The sequence below is a fragment of the Gossypium hirsutum genome, chromosome A08 (assembly GCF_007990345.1).
Source record: "Gossypium hirsutum isolate 1008001.06 chromosome A08, Gossypium_hirsutum_v2.1, whole genome shotgun sequence".
NCBI classification, from domain to species: Eukaryota; Viridiplantae; Streptophyta; class Magnoliopsida; order Malvales; family Malvaceae; genus Gossypium; species Gossypium hirsutum.
In genome coordinates, this window is record NC_053431.1 from 93,097,532 (window position 1) to 93,115,430 (window position 17,899).

Consider the following 17,899-nt stretch of genomic DNA (forward strand, 5'->3'; position numbering starts at 1 on the left):
GACACTTATAACCCTTGTGAATAGGACTATAACCAAGAAAAACACATGACTTGGATCGATATTGCAGCTTATGAGTGTTAAAAGGCCTAAGATATGGAAAACACTGACACTCGAACACTCATAGATACATATAGTTAGGAGGAGTCTTATGTAACACTTCATAAGGAGAACGACCAGTCAGAACAAGTGTGCGAAGCTTGTTGATAAGGTGCACAACACTTATAAAGGCATGAGCCCAAAACTGCATTGGCATTTTGGCCTGAGCAAGCAAGGTGAGACCAGTATCCACAATATACCGATGCTTTCACTCCACTAAATCATTCTGTTTAGAAGTGTGAGGACAAGAGAGGCTATGATGGATTCCCATATAAGAGAGCACATTAGGAAAAGATCGAAACTCACCACCCCAATCCGTTTGTAGAGTCTTTATTTTGCAACCAAACTGAACCTCAATAAATTTCTAAAGCTGAAGAAACCTGTCCAGAGCTTCAGACTTATGTTTGATGAGATACAACCAGGTGTATCTAGAAAAGGCATCAATAAAGGATACATAATAAAGACTGCCTTCAGAAAAAACCGAAGCAGGACCCCATAGGTCAGACACAACAAGTTCAAAATGGGCAGTATAAACAGTAGAAGAAGAAGAAAAAGGAAGCTTGTGGCACTTTCCAATTTGACATGCAGAACAAACCAGATCCTTTTTACAATGTCTGGAAACAATATTACATTTTTGAAGAATAGTAGTAACAGTTCTATGACAAGGGTGACCAAGACGTTTTTGCTATAGGTCAAAAATTGAATCATTGGAAGGAGACTTCAAACAAGCAGCATAAGCAGGGACTAGAGAGGACCCGAACCTTGGATCTTTTGGCAAATCAAACTGGTACAATCCATCATGAATGCGCCCCACCAACAAGATTGTCCCAGTCTTGATATCCTTCACAAAATAATGGAAAGGATGAAACTCAAAATATACTTGGTTATTATTGGCAAATTGAGCAACAGACATTAAGTTTTTACATATTTGAGGAACATGTAACACATTTTTCAACTGAAACACTCTGTCAGAAGTGGCAAAAGAAGAAGAGCCAATATGAGCCACTGGAACAGACACTCCATTACCCATGAGAAGTCTATTTGTACCTGAGTATGGAGTTACTTCACCCAAATTTTCCAAATCGTTAGTAACATGATTCGATGCCCCCGAATCCGGATACCAAACCTTTGTGTTCAAGGATCTAGGAGAAGAGTGCCCTTTAGTGGAGACAGCATGAGCTTGGGACTCAGAATTAGACACAACGGTCTTGCGAGAACAACAATGAGAGCCCCCACACGATAGACTTGACGAGTCTTGAAATTGATGACAATATACCTGTATTGGCGGACTAGAAACACCTTCAAAAGTCTCATCAAAACGATAGTAGCACTTTTGAACCGTGTGGCCAATCTTGCCACACAACTGACATTGCAGCTTATTATGAGAAAACTGTCTTCATCGGCCCCGTCCTCGAAAAGACCGAGAGCTACCTCTGTAAGGTGGCCGAGAACCCTTGTCAAAACTCCTACCACATTTGTCTGTTAGTACAAAACTCCGGTAAGGAAAAAACTCGAACATGCTTTCATACATATACCCTTTTCCCACAAAAATTCCTCCCTTAGACAAAATAAACTTATCTGCCTCAAAAACAAGTTTGAAACCAAACTTATTCAACAGACTTCCAGACACTAAATTTTTCCTAACTTCTGGTACATAATATACATCATTTAAGGTTAAAACCTTTCTAGAAGTGAATTGTAGTTCAACAGACCCTTTGCCTTTAATTGTTGCGGTGGAAGAATTTCCCATGTACAATACATTGTCATGTTCACATTGTGTGAACTTTGTGAACATGCTTTTGTCTTTGCACACATGTTTGGTTGCTCCGGTATCAATCCACCATGTATTATCATCTTGTGCCATATTAATTTCAGATATCATTGCAACGAACTTTTCGTTATTATCAGCCTTAGAAGATGATTTCTTCTTTAAAAATCGACATTCATTCTTGAAATGTCCCGGCTTTCCACAATGATAGCATGAGCCCTTTTGTTTCTTTTTGAACTTAGGTGCTCTATCAGCCTGATTGAACTTTCTTTTGAATGGTTTAGTAGTTTGTACTTCCTCCGTAACATGTACTTTGGCATTTTCAGAATTTAGGTTCTGATATTGTTTTCGATACTCTTCTTCAATACGAAGATGATTTGCCAAAGCCTCAAGAGATATTTCCTCTTTCTTATGTTTTAGACTTCTTTTAAAGTCTTTCCAAGATGGAGGAAGTTTGTCTATTATAGAGGATACCAAAATCATTTCATCCATTTTCATATCATATTGCTTAAATTGATTCAGCATTTTTTCAATATCACGAAATTGTTCCATAACAGAACGGCCATCAACCATTTGATAATTATTGAAACGACTGACAAGAAATTTCTTACTTGTAACATCTTCGGTCATGTATCTTGCCTCCAATTTCTCCCATAATTCTTTAGCGGTGACGTCGTTTTGGTAGGTGTCGAACAAACCATCAGATAAACCATTCAATATGTGGCCCATGCACATGTAATCAGCATTGTTCCATTTTTGTCTTTCTCGGGTTGCAGCAACAGATTCATTTTCATTCTCTTCAGGTCTTTGAGTATCCAAAACATAAGCAATCTTCAAAGTTGATAACAAAAAGTGCATCTTTTTCTGCCATCGTCGAAAATTGCCACCATCAAAACGATCAAGTTTAACAAAGTTGGAAGCCAACTCCCTTAGTGTTCCACTTTCATGTGTTGTGGTAGTCATCATGAAATATAACCTTAAAATTGTTAATACAAAAACTCCGGTAAGGAAAAAACTCGAACACACGATCGGAACTCGAAAAGAAAAAGAAGAAATAGGACAGGCTCCAAGGCGTGTATCAAGCCACTATCTTGTTAGTACAAAACTCCGGTAAGGAAAAAACTCGAACACACGATCGGAACTCGAAAAGAAAAAGAAGAAATAGGACAGGCTCCAAGGCGTGTATCAAGCCACTATCTTTAAGGTTATATTCGCCCCCACTTATCTTCAGTGTGCAAACGAGTTCCAAGCAAATTAACCTCGAGGATACAATGAAGTCAATGACTATTTGCGTTTTGCACTGACGAGAATAGTCCACTATGCACTGAGTAATGTATAACAAAAACTCAATTTCTACAAAGGATTTCTGCAGCAATACTTTATAGAATAATCTAATAATATTAGAAAATGAAGGAAGAGAAGAAATAATATTAGAATTTGTTGATATGATTTCCAAATGAAATCCCATTCCTATTTATAGGAATTTTCATGTCTCTTCATAGAGACATCTTTCAATAGGTGTCTTTATGAATAAATAAATAATAATAATTATTCATTTAATTTTGTAACTATTCAAATAATATTTTTTGAATAGTTATAATTCTTTTTAAAAAAATCAAATGATATAACTTTTGACCAATGACCAAAAGTTTTATCTTTTGATTAATTACACCCATTCATTTATAGTTATTGGTATACTATAAATATTTGAAAATATTCCAACATTTGTCATCATTGTTACTATGCTGAGCAACATTAGCCTGCAAGGACATTTGAAACAAACTCTTATTGGAGAACTTCACAGTCAGCTAGCATATCAGCAAGTCGATTAAGAGGAATATTTATAGTAGAAGCCACAATGCAAATGGACTCATATTCAACAAATAAACCAGCAAGAATGATACTAACCTGTTCTTGTTCAGGAATAGCATTACCAGCAGCTATCAAGGTATCATACAAACCTTTAATCTTGGCAAGATATTCTTTGATAGACAACTGGCCTTTCTTCTAAGAATATAAGGAGTGTCTGAGAACAAAAATCGTCAAGGTAGACTTGGTAGCAAACCGCCGTACAACTGTCGTCCAGACATCAAAGCTTGATCGAGCTTCAGTAAGGTACACCAAAATATCATCACTAATAGTAGACAATAGCCAAGAAGCTAACAATTTGTCTTATTGTTTATGAAACAAGAAAGCTGGATTGGCAACAAGATTGCCATTTTGATCAACAATAGACTGTGGAGGAATATTGGTCGTACCAAGAACAAATTCATGAAGGCCATACCCCTCAAGAATCAACAAAATCTACTGTTTCCATAACAAAAAATTTTGATCATTCAACTTCACCATATCATACTTGGGAAACTGTTGAATTTTTTTCGAGAGATCATAACCAGGATTAGGAGAGGAAGCATTCACCGGTGTAGGCACATTGAAGGAGTGATGATTATCATCATGAGTACCAAACACCGTTTCTATTTCCATGATAGGAATATACGAAGAAGAGGAAAAAAAACCTAAGGCTCAGATACCATGATGAAATAAGCAACGAAAGAAGAAAGCAAGAAGATGAAAGCTAAACCAAATACATTTCATTGCATGAGACTAAGCTCTGGAATTTATAATACAAGGTGGGAACTGTTAACAAAACTATAACTGTTGTTAATAGTTTAACTGACTTTAGCTACTGATCCAACTAACTGCTAACGTCTATAACATTCCTCAATATTCCTCCATCTACTAAATCGCTGCCTGCAGTTGAGATTGGCCAACCACTTTAAGACAAGACCGAAACTTTGAAAACAAATGAGTTGACAACTGCTTTGTAAAGACATCTTCCACTTGCTCCTGTGCTGGAATATTCTTGGTTGGTGATATTGCAAGGTCATGTTCCTGTTCCAGCCATACCACCACTACTTTACCCAACGAGTGGACACTGTCAATGCCAACCCCTAGCCATCTGAAGCTAATCCTTATTCTAGTTAAGGTCACTTCCATATCTAAAGTAAGAGCATAGGTAATCCCTATATGCTATTGAGAATGAAGTTTTTTGTTGATTAAGGGTGTATATGGTACGTAATACTTTTTTACAAGGATAGCTAGTCTATTAGACTTGCAGCATATGGAAAATGAGATGATTTCATAAAACAAAAAAGACATTGAATCATTTTGCTTTTGGGGGTCGAATTTGTCTTATGGGAAAGCATATAAACTTTGCAAAAAAGTAAATTTATCTAGTGTCAAAATGTTTTAGGCCAGTAGAAGTCCAAACTTAAGCTAGAGCCAACAGGCTTTTCATTTGATAATTTGGGATTATGTTAACGGTTGGGTGACATGATTTGAATTGTGCCAAAACAAATGTAAATATGCCATCATTCTTCTATCTTTTTCTTTTTTAAAAAAAAAATAGATGTTAAATATGCCATCATTCTTTTATCTTTTTCTTTTTTTAAAAAAAATTAGATGTTAAATGTAAGTTTACACAAAGGAACCACTGAAGCTATTATAAGAGTACCAATCTGTATCATGTTTGTTTTTTTCTGTTCTTTTATGATAGCTCTTTTCTCTTAACAAGGGATCCTACCTTGTAGTTTTAAAACTAGACCTATGAATATCATGACCATATTTTTTTCAGACAATTGGAGTCAAATGGCATTCCTCTCATCTGATGATTTTGTATTCAGTTGAAAGTTGATGCCACCCAATGGGTCTGGAACTTTCTACAGTTCTCCTGTATGTGATATATTCCATACAATAGCACTACAGTATTATAACTCTATTGGATTTACTAAAGAAATGATTATTCATACAGATAGCTTAAACCCTAAACCACCTTGGTTTGGCTATATCATGCATCCATATTTCAACACATACATCCGTACATAGATGCATGCATGCATAAGTACATAGTCACAAGTGAACTAATATGTGTGTTCTGCTTGGTTTAGAATATGTAATTTGGTGGATCAAAGGAATCATTTAGTTACTGAAGTGAGTTGATATCATCGGCTATGTTGAGTGCATCGCTAGCCGCCCCATATAGCCCCCTTCTCGACAGACCAACGCAGTACAAGCCATTCTTTCCTTTCCAATGGTTTGGGAAACTCAGCTTGGAAATCCCATCATCATTCAGCAGGTAATCATCTCCCTGTTTCAGTTTATTATAGTAAAGCGCAGTTAGTTTGATGTTGTGGTTTGAGAAGGGAAAACACAGGGTATGATATGTTACCTTAAGCCAGACATTAGTGGAGCGCTTGAAGCCAGTGCAGAAGACGATTGTGTCGAAGGGATGCGTTGTGCCGTTCTCGAACACCACCTCGTTGCCTCTTATGCTACATATAGACGGCAACACCTGAAAAATATTATGCATTTTTGGATTATTTGAAAACCAAATATCTAAGCGAAACAAGATGCCGTAATTGGGCCCGGCCGGGGGCAGTCAATTTTTTTATTAAAAATTTCAGTCAAGCTCATATCAAATTTTCCCCTTTTGAAAATTTTACCAAAGTCTCTTTTATTTTTATAATTATTTTAATATTTTTAATTAGAATTTTTAGCTTTTAAAAGATTTTATAAAATATAATATTATTTTTATACAATGATTAAAACTACCCATAAGTCCTCTCAAGTCATGTTCTCTTATACTAGTGACGATGTCAATATCAATTGAGTTAAGGCTCAATCAACATAAAAAAAATATATTATAATATAAAAAAATGCAACTTTTGGGAGAAATGATTGTATGAAACTGTAATTCCACGTTATATTTATCCATTTTCAATAGGAGAATGATAAATCAAATTTTTCCTCTTAATTTTTAGCTTTTTTTTCTCCTTAAAAAAATTCAAATCTAACAAAAAAATATTAAAAATCAAAAAAAAATTTTGATTTGTTATTTTCTATTAAAAAAGAATAGAGATAACATAGAATTATAATTTTATACAATCTTTTAGAAGTTTTTAGGATAATTAATTTGTATTTTTTAAAATTGAGATGGGGACAAAAAATAATATAAAACTCATGTCACAATCGGTTATGATTGACCAAAGCAGTGAATAAATAAAGGGTAAAAGAGAGTTGAAAATGTAACAGAGATTCTTAGGTTTTAAGGAAATTAAGAAAGGCCTTTGTTAATTGCAAATGACATCACCAACTTTTTTTGTTCACGTTATTGTTACAAACCCTCGTACCCTCATTTCCTTTTTTCCTTCAAGAATACCAATCAATCGGTTATATTATCAATTTTCAGTTCGATTGATTTGACCATATGTACAACAATAATTAAAAATTCATTTTTTTTAATGGAAGTTGTAACATAGTAATTGGTAGAGAAAATGACAATAATATTACCCGAATCTCCTGGGACTTGATCTTCTTACATGTACCAATATCAGTAATAGGGTATTTTCCATAGGCAGCTTTCATGAAAAATGGACCTTCCTTGGGCCTGTAGATTCCGTACTTGGACAAGTCCCCATAAACAAGCTTGCTAAGCATCACCATTAACGAGTCCACCAAGTTTACCCGTATATACTTCACCAAAATTAACCCCAAGTAAATCATATCCCTTGAAAGAACGTGAACCTGCAAAACATATCAACCATTGCAAGTAATTTAACCGGTTTCATCACTTCAACCATTACAAACAACTACAAGTTAAATATGGTTTTAGTCCTTGGTAATGATTTGATATCAAGGCAAGTCATTAGTTGACCCCTTCACATTATTTAATATTTTAGTTTTAATAAAATCATTAGCAAGTTGAAGATACAACTTCCATCACAAAAAGATTTATATCAACATTATTTGAAAAAAATAATCCTATTAATTTATTAGAATAATTAATAAAATTATAAATTATGTGAAATTCGAGGACTATGGAACCAAAGTTCAACTTGTTAATTACCGGGCTTCGAACAACTAAAGAAGTTTGGGCACCATGATTGGCAAGGTCAAAAGCGATCTCCATGCCCGAATTCCCCGACCCCACAACCAAAACCTTCTGGTTTTGAAACGCCTTCCCATTTCTGAACCGCGTCGAATGAAGAACATCGCCGGGGAAAGTATTAAGCCCTTCAATCACCGGCGTAAAAGGGTCGCTCGTTTCACCGCTAGCCACCACCAAGAACCTCCCTTCCAACTCCTCCACCTCGCCAGAACCCAAGTTCCTGGCCTTAACAATCCATTTCCCGGTCTCTCCGTCGAACTCTGCTGACTCGACGGTCCGACGGTACAAAGGGCTGATCTTAAAACGAGAAACGTAGTCGTCTAAGTAGCTTACGAACTGTTGTCTGGAGACGAAACGTGGGTAAGAGTCGGGGAAGGGCATGTGAGGGAGCACGCAGAATTGCTTGTCTAAGTGAAGGTGGAGACGGTCGTAGGCGTATTTCTTCCACAGAGAAGCGATACAGTCTTCTCTTTCAAGGATTATGTATGGGATTGAGTGGTGGTTAAGGCAAGCCGCCATGGCCAGCCCCGAAGGGCCCGCTCCGACGATAATGACCTGTTCTTTTTGCATCCCCGACGATAATGACCGGCTATGTAGTAGCGCGATATCAAGCAGAATGGGTCGCTGCCTTGGGGATGGAAACACAGCTGTGGGCAGATATTTATACTATTATAGTACCACATTGTTTATTGAGAAATTATTTGTTACGGTTGGAGATTTTAGATTGAAGATCAAGGGTTGATAAATGTGGTTAAAGATAATAGTAAACTATTTAAAAAATAGAAGTATATGATAATTTTTTAAGATTATTTTATCACTGATTAATAGTGGCAGTTTTTAAAATTGACATAATAATTTTAATCATTAATATTTATATTTTGTAGTAATTTAGCGTTTATTTTAAAAAACTTAACTCTTAATTTTTACACAGAGTAATTTGGGTGACCAAAAAAAATAAATTTAAAAAATTCGATAACTATTTTGTAACTTTTTATAGTTATGTGACAAACAAATTAAGTGAAAATTAGTAAAATTTACCTTTTATAAAATTGTTTCTTAAAGATTTATAAAATTGTTATTGGACAAATGGGTTTAATGATTTTAGTTATTCTAATACGTGTTCATTTAAAGATTTTATATAAAAAGATAAAAATCTTTATATAAAAATATGTTTTAAGCTTTTTTTAACTATAAATTGATATTGATTAACTCATGACATTAATTTAATTAAGAGTATTTTAAGAATATTAAATTAAAAATTTATATTATAAATTTACAAGAAAGATTAATATGGCTTTAGCTATAATAATAAAAGTTGATGTAATGAAGATATTATAATTTGTAAGTATTTTTCAAAAGTTGATATAAAAATATAAAATGATGGAAATGATATATATTTTTAATTACTCATAAAGATGTGTTGTTAATTTGCAGTGATTACACGTAGTGACTTGAGATTTGACTTGCGGTGCTTTTAAATTAGGAAACTTATTTACCTATGCTCTTAGGATATACACACTTTCATTTGGATTATACTATCTTCTTGTAAAACCAATATTAATAACATCAAAATAAAATAAATTTTATTCATTAAATACAAAATTTGGTACCAATTAAACAAAATATACGAATATTAGGTGTACACATAGATTAGTTTGGCACCGACACCTTCCCCAATTTGAGGATAAATTACAAACCTAAAAAATTATAATTATTCCATTAATTATATTTAAGATTAAATTCTTATCAAGTAAGAATAAATTTAAAATTAAAATATAACTCACACATGATAATATTTAAATTATAATAAATTTTTAAAAAAAATTTATATGTGTTTTACACAAAGAGTGGATCTTAATTTGGGATTTCAAAATTCTAAACATCTTAACCCTACTATTAAATTAAAGTTTCATTCATAAAATTAGTTACCATTAATAAAAGGGATAAAATTCAAAATTACGCATGAATTGTTGTCTAATATGTAATGTTATAAATGATTTTTTGGTGAATATATTTTTTATTTTAAAATATCATATTAGTGAACTTATTAGAAAATTTAAATAGAATTAACAATTAAACTTAAAATTTAAAATATAAAAAAATTAAATTTCAAATATACAAAAAAAAATAAGTACTTAAAAGCATATTTTAAGCTATTATATATAATATCTATTTTAGTTACACCTAGGACATTGTTGTATGAATCTCATAGATTAGATTTTTTTTTAAAATTTTATATAAAAAATTAATTATAAGTGAATATGGTGTGATAGTTATTACAATAAATCATAATTTTCGATTTTAATGTCGTAAAAATATAAATTTTGTATTCAAATAAGAAAAAAAACATCTACTCATACTATTATTATTTAAAAATTTTACTTAATTTCTATGATGAATTAATCCCAAATTTATTTAAAAATATAATTATTTTATATATTGTTGCTGGAGTAAAAAAAAATCTATCTAAATTGATGTCATTTGTTTGTAGAGTATAATAAAATAATAATTAAAAAAAACGCTTGGCATTAGTTTATATATACTTGTTGAATTTTTTACTCTATTAATATTAGACAGAATAATTACTCTACTAAAAAGTTATTATTTATACCAAACAACAAATAATATTTAAAAATATTTTTATCTGAAATAAATATTATTTTTAAAGATATTTTTATTTTTTATATAAAATCTAAAAGGTACATGCATATAATAAAATTTGAATTCGACTTTGATTTCTTCAATTTTATTATTTCAACTAAAAATATATTTAATTTTTATATAAATATTCCGTAGAGGGATAATTTAGATATAAATTCTTGGATTTAACCTTAAAATTATAAAACATTTGAAGATATTTGCAGTTGCTTTTCCAACCATACAACTTTTTAGGGACGTCTATGCCACACACGGCAGATTATTTTATGCTGTTGTTATCGATGCTTTTATTTTTATTTTTTTAAAAGGTTTAAATGATGAATTAATATTTAAATTATACCTTTTTCGAATTTTATTTTGCTTTTTTTTTCTTTGGGATTGAAGTGATATTTAAATTATCATCTTCGGTTAAAAGTTTTCACATCACAATAAAAATCGCATTTATTTCAAAATAAAAATAAAAATTTTAAAATTTATATTTATTTAGAAAAAATATTTATAAATGTATAAAAATTCAAATTCAAATTTAAGAACATAAATTTAACAAAACTATACCGAAAAATTAAAATATATATTAAAAAATTCAACAAATCTTCGAAATAAAAGTTTAGAAATTTCAAATTTATAAAATATTATTTTTTATAATATATACATTTTAGAAACATAAATAATTCAAAATATATAAATTTTAGAAATAAATAATACTCAATTAAAAGTTAATTGACAATCAACAGTATTTTATGCCATGTTTCACTATGTGATTAAACTACATAAAGGTTTTCTTAATAAATAAATAAAAAACAAAATCATCAAATAATGTTATATTATCTTTATATTTAAAAATTCACATTGTTTAAAATAACATAAAAGATTTTAAAAGAATAAAGGCAAAATGTAAAAGAAAATTTTTCATACTTTAAATTTTATATTTAACAAACTAAATCAACTTCATACTTAATTTTAAGTGAGATACCAAATAAATTTTATAACTTATATTTACTACTTTATTTCAAATAACACTTAAATATTATCTTTTCATTTAAAATATTTAGATTTTTGCCTATGCGACTTTGACTTATTTTAAGAATGTTGACTCATCGAAATTTTAAGATCTCAAGTGAATTTTATGTGCGAGTTATTTCATATTTATTCTAATCTAAGTCTCACCAAATCGTCTAAATTTATTTTGGTTTAAATTTTCATATATTTTCATTATCAATCTATTTGTATATTGAATTGTTAATTCAAATATACTAATAACTATAATTATGCAATAAAAGTACCATGGAGATCTTGTACTAGAAGTAATATTTTATTTTGTCCCATCTACTCAAAAAATGGGCAAATTAGTCTTTGTATGTTAGAATAAAGAGAAAATTATTAAAAATTTTATCTATTTGTATTATTAAAAATTGGTGTGGTTGATGGAATAACTAGACAGTGACATGTGGTGTGCTACATATACCTCCAGCTGACATACAATGTAACAGCCTAATTTTCAGTGGTGGCGAAACAGTGATTCGAGATCACTAAATTCGAAAAATGAGTAGGAAATATTATTAGTTTAGTGAGTATAAGTTAAATGTGAAGTTAGGAAAAATTTTGAAATAGTGAATAGTGTACTAAAAATAAATATTAGAATAATTAGAATAAAAAACGAGGATCGAGACCTCGGGAATTTTAAATCGAGCCATAAATATTTTTATAAATATTTATGGAGTGTTAATATGTTAGTATTAAAGTTTCGTCAAGAAATTTTAAAGTTCTGATAGTTAATTGAACAAAAAGGACTAAATTGTATCAAATGCAAAATTGTGGAAAATGATAAATAGCTTAATTGATAAAAGAAAGAGGGTTTAAAACGAAAATAGACCCAAGGTATATTTGGGCTGGACGGCAAGGGCATGAAATCAGCAAGAAAATAAGGAGAATTAAGGACAAAATTGCAAAATTGCAAAATTTACTTAATAAAGCTAGGACTAAAGTGGAATTATCTAGATTTCTCTTTATTTTTCTGCATTCTCATCAGAAAAACGCCATGGAAGAGTTCTATTAAGCTGGTTTTTCATATTTTTACTTCAAGTAAGTTCAATTCTTGATTATTTCTTAAAATTTTTGTGTTTTAGTGACTTTTACAACTAGGTCCACTTGTTGAATTCATTAGTTTTTGATTCTATGAAAGCAATTGAAAGTTTCTATGCATATGTGCTGGAAGTATATGATTATTTGGCATGGAATTAGAGCTTTAAATTGTTTATATGTTGATTTTATTGAAAGAATTTAATAGAAAGTGAATGTTTGGGACCTAATTGTAAAAGAGTTTGAAGTTAGAGTTTTATGTGGAAATTATGAATTTCAATAGTTATGAAATAACTTATAATGTTTAGGAAAAGTATTAATTGAGAAAATTATTTTAATTTAGGGGTTAATTGAGTAAGGACTGAATTGTATGAATTGTGAAATTTGGGGCAAAATGGAAATCAACATTTTGCACTAAAACTGTTTTGGACAGCAACAGTAGTCTAACTTTGAAAAATCACCAAAAATTGTAGAAATATAATTAGAGGATGAATAAAATATAAAATTAAAGCTTATTCAGTCTAGTTTCTTATAGAAGAAATGATATAAGCAATAAAATTGTAAATCATGAGATATGATAAATTTTGTGAGACAAAGTCAGAATGATTTCGGGTTCCCCTGTTCTGACTTTGTAAAATCATAAAAAATTGGATAAAAATAATTATGGGCTTAAATTTATATTTTTAGAATCCTGAATGAGTCTATTTTTAAGAGAAATAAACGGGAATATCATTTGAATCCTGTATGAGGAGATAATTAATTTTTAGCGAAGAAGAGTTGGAACTGTCAGACAGCAGAACAGGGGAGACTTCAATAAATAAAATGTATTAATTGGCCCAACCAAAAATTATGAAAATTTTATGGTAAGAATATATGTGAATCTAGTTTTAGGAAAAATTAGCGGATCTTAATTTGTAGTTTAGTAGCTTCAGATATAAATAATTTAGTGACTATGACACGGGTGGATAGCTTGAATATTCACATAAATAATTAGTGAAAATTATGGATAAGGTTACTTACAAGTGTGTTATTTATACCAAGGATGTGGATGGAGAGGAGGAAGAGGAAAAAATATATGAATGACTCGTGTATAAATTGATCACATGCCCGATTATAATCGATAAGTATTGAATTAGAAACGATATAATGTTTTATTTGGAATATTTATTATGAAATTATGATTATCGCTATAATACAAAAATCGAACTTGTGAGTTTATATAACTACATTTAGTGACCATTTGTTAATATTATTAAATTTCAATATTATTTTATGAATGGTGATTAATATTTATGTATGTTAATTGTTGAAGATAAGTAAATTATGTACAAAAGTTATGAAATTGAACTGAGAATTTCGGAGGAACGGAACGCAGGAAACGAGTACGATCTTTCAGTGAAAAAGATGAATTGACGGTAAATTATTCAGCATTTGTTGCGAATTCTCGTTTTTGCTTTTCGTTTAGCTCTTATGAGCTTCTGTTAACTCATATGAGTTTCAGTCAACCCTTTTGGGGTTTCAGTTCAACTCTGATGAGCTTCAGTTAGCCTTCGGGCTTCCGTTTAGCACTTATGTGCTTCAGCTAGACTTTGGGCTTCAGATCACGATGTACTCAAATCCGTAAGCCGTTCCTTGAATGGACAAGTTGGTAAGTCGTAAATGTAACGTGTGGAAAAAGAAATGTAAGTAATGTTATCATTATTATTATTGAGCTCAATTATGTGATTTTGTCATTCAGAGATTGTGTTTGACAGGATATGTTAGTAAATTATGAGTATGTGAATCAAAGTGACAGAATTTAAACACCTAATGAGTTTGAGCTCATTCACACGAATTTGTCATTTGAAATTGTGATTGACAGGAAGAAACAGTGAATTGCATGCTTATCAATGGTTACACATAATTATGTGAAAAACAAGAAAAATGATGGTTATTGATATATGAAAACGTGAGACATTGATATATGAATGTGGAATATGTTTGATAAATGTGTTCATTCTTAATTATGGAATTATGTACCTTATGTGTGCTATTTGCATAAAGATGATATTTCAAATACTTTGGTGAGTAAAGCTTAAATATGAAATAGTATGAAATCGAGACAAGTTGTTATGAAAATATATTTAAATTATCTGTAAGTGTTTTGTACTCCTCAGTAATGTCTCGTACTCTATTCCGGCGACGGATACGGGTAGGGGGTGTTACATACAATAACCAATTTTTAATATTAGAAATGAATGGAATTTTTAATAGAAGAATCAGTTTGCTCTTTCATCTAATATACATAAACTAATTTACCAATTTTTAAATAAAATGAGTAAAATGTAATCTGATTCTTAGTACAAAAGCCTCAATGATAATTTTACCTAATTGTACTCATTTTCACACATAACCTCTTAAAAAATTCACCATATTAAGAGTGCATTGGGTTCTCAAAAATGCAATCAAGATATGAAACTTTTTGACAAATTCATTACTGCACTTGAATTTTCTCCAAGTTTTGATAATGAGGTTGTAGCAACCGTGTCAATGATCCATCCATATGTATGTGTCACGGGCTGCGAATTAAAACTTGTGAATAATGCACACAGAACAACTCATAGAGATTAATTGATTAAATGGGGCTCATTTGACCTATTTGAACTGGCCCAATTCGTGGAACACATGGAGAAGTCCATCTACTTGAAGCATTGGTGACCTAGTAGAACACTCCAGTAAAACTGGAGTTACCATGGTGAATATTGTAAATCTTAAGGGATAAGATTATATAGAGTTTAAATCTTTAGGACTCTCATCTTGTAGATAAACATTAATCTTAGCCATTAATGTAACTCGATCTATACTGTTAGATCTGGGAGAGCTCAACTATAAATAAAACCTTCCTTTTTCATTTGTAATCATTTTATTCATAACGAGTGAATATATTTGAGAGCATTTACTCAAACACCTTATGTGCATTGTTTTTGTGTAGCTTTTCAGTTCTTTCATTGCTCATTTTCTTTGAGTTTGCTTCCGTTTTATTTTGATGCCTTAGAGAATTTCCTTTTTGAATTCTCACTTTTTGAGAATAAGACTGACTTAGGCAGATTTCAAGCAAAGAAATTACTTAAGGCCACGCGATTTACCAAACTAAAGTTCTAGCTCTATGACAGTTGGTATTTGAGCCAGTGTTCGAAAGTGCCAGTTGAGATAACGAAAGGAGTAGACGAGCAGATTGGGACTAAAGAGACTTGTGATGGAATGGGTAGGAAAAATAGCAGATCAATGGATATGTTGTCGACTTTGGAAAGTTGAGTCGTTCATCTTAAGGAATCCATAGGTAAAGTGAAGGAAACACTCAAGGTAGTTGAGGGACTCACCGATTATATACAAAAAAGTTAATTAATGAATTTAACATTTATCATTTGTGTCAAAACAAAAATCCAAATTTCAAAAAATATAGGGACTAAGAATGACCAAATTAAAGAATATGAACTAAATGTATAAGTTTATGCATAATACAAGACTAATAACATAATTTAATCAATTAAATTTAAGTGTTATCATTTTAGGCCAAAACTAAAATTAATCTATTTAAAAAATATAAAAACTAAACTTAATCAATTAAAATATAGATGAAATCCAAATTTAAGCATATACAATAAACTTAAATATGTGGTCTCATAGTTAATTAAAAAAAAAGGGAGTGGGGCATCAACTGCATCATTTGGATTTCGATGATGATTTCAGGATTTGGGTATGAATTTGGGCAAACATGTTACCCTTATTTTAGGTAAACTTTTTATTTTTTCTCCTTTTCAAGCTCAACTTGATTTTTTTTTTTGAATATTTATAATTTTTTATAATTTTTTCTCATTTTTAATAAAAAAGATAAATGTGTTTTAATATGTTCAAACTTATGTTCCTTTATATTAATAATATTATCAATATCAATTGAACTAAGACTCTCGACAACTTAAATTTTAAAAATCTAAATTTTGTATTTAATTTCACAATCCGTCATTATTAAAAATGTTATTTTTTAATCCATATTATTAACATCGTTAAAAAGTTACAATAATCAATTAATATAAAATATTCTTTAAGAACACGTAAATATGAAATTATATATTTTAAAAAGTTAAAAAATGTGATTATTAAAATAGTTATTTTCCATTAATATCTATACTTATATATTAGTAAACGTCTTATCATGATATATAATAGTAATTGTGTAGATTCAAGATGATGACGATAATAGATTATCTTATATTTAACTTTTTATACATTACTAATGCAGTGAGTCTTTTAGGAATTTTGGTAGTTATTTCTTAGTTGATCGGTGGTCATTATCAAGTTAATTTAATGATGGTAGGATTAGGATGCAAATTTCAACGATTTAATTAAGTTGATGCATCTTTAGTTTATTTTTAAATATTCTAATATTTAAAGAAGTTGGTTATGTTAATGTAGGAGGAAAGTTGGATTAAGTGGTGAATTCAAAAGGAATGATGATTTGAGGATAATTTAAGAATGTTGTCATTATCATCCATCACACTTTTCAAACTTATTAGCTATAATCTAATTGGCTTTGTTTCAAAGTAATGTGGAGGTTGTTTAAATTGCTTTAAAAAGCAAGGCTGCTATATAAACACATCCTCCCATACTTTGACTTTTACTACTTCAATCTTATTACGTAAGCGCCTTTCCCTGTTTTCACTTCCTATCTCCTTCCTCAATTTTTAATTTACTTTTTTCAATTTTTACAATTACGCCTCTTTTTTCTCAAAATTACTCTCTTTATGTTACATTAAAACAACCCTTTTATTAAATTTTGGTACAATAATAAATTTAACTCTCAACTTTCATATATTTATTTAATTGAATCCTATTCTTTTTTTTAAAAGTAAATTAAAAATTTTCGAAACTAATAAGACTAAAAGATCAAAAAGGCCTTAGTAAAAATTTTAAAAAAAATTAATTAAGCCTTTTTAAAATTTGAAACTTATTTAAAAAATCACAAAAGTTATAAAAATTTTAAAATTGTAATTTTTTATTAAAAAAGATAACAATACCAACCCATTAAAATCTAATGATTATAGGATTTAAAAAATTGACCCCATTCTTTTATAGATCAATATTATTATTTTTTAATAAAAAATTTAATTTTAAAATTTTTATAACTTCTGTGATTTTTTAAATAAGTTTCAAATTTTAAAAAGGCTTAATTGATTTTTTTAATTTTTTAATAATGCCTTTTTTTCCTTTAGTTTTATTAGTTTTAAATTTTTTTAATTTACTTCCAATAAAATAGTAGGGATTAAATTGAATAAATATGTAAAGGTTAAGGGTTAAATTTGCTATTATCCCTT

General features: G+C 30.0%; 1 protein-coding gene across 1 annotated transcript; it reads right to left on the minus strand.

Moving 5' to 3' along the window:
- Nucleotides 1-5,629: 5,629 nt before the first annotated feature.
- LOC121204573 (probable indole-3-pyruvate monooxygenase YUCCA10) lies at nucleotides 5,630-8,457 on the minus strand. Its single transcript, XM_041074651.1, has 4 exons — nucleotides 7,770-8,457; nucleotides 7,214-7,447; nucleotides 6,093-6,215; nucleotides 5,630-6,011 (listed from the first exon to the last, which is right to left on the minus strand). The coding sequence occupies exons 1-4, from the start codon at nucleotides 8,379-8,381 to the stop codon at nucleotides 5,847-5,849; spliced, it is 1,134 nt and encodes a 377-aa protein (XP_040930585.1). The 5' UTR covers nucleotides 8,382-8,457; the 3' UTR covers nucleotides 5,630-5,846.
- Between the last annotated feature and the right edge of the window lie 9,442 nt (nucleotides 8,458-17,899).

Excerpts from the sequence above, each read along its gene's own strand:
- LOC121204573 (XM_041074651.1), bottom strand. The coding sequence starts at position 8,381 with ATGCAAAAAGAACAGGTCATTATCGTCGGAGCGGGCCCTTCGGGGCTG. Across the intron at positions 7,448-7,769 it reads CTTTAGTTGTTCGAAGCCCG|GTTCACGTTCTTTCAAGGGA; the intron begins GTAATTAACAAG and ends TATGTTTTGCAG. Across the intron at positions 6,012-6,092 it reads CCACTAATGTCTGGCTTAAG|GGAGATGATTACCTGCTGAA; the intron begins GTAACATATCAT and ends AAACTGAAACAG.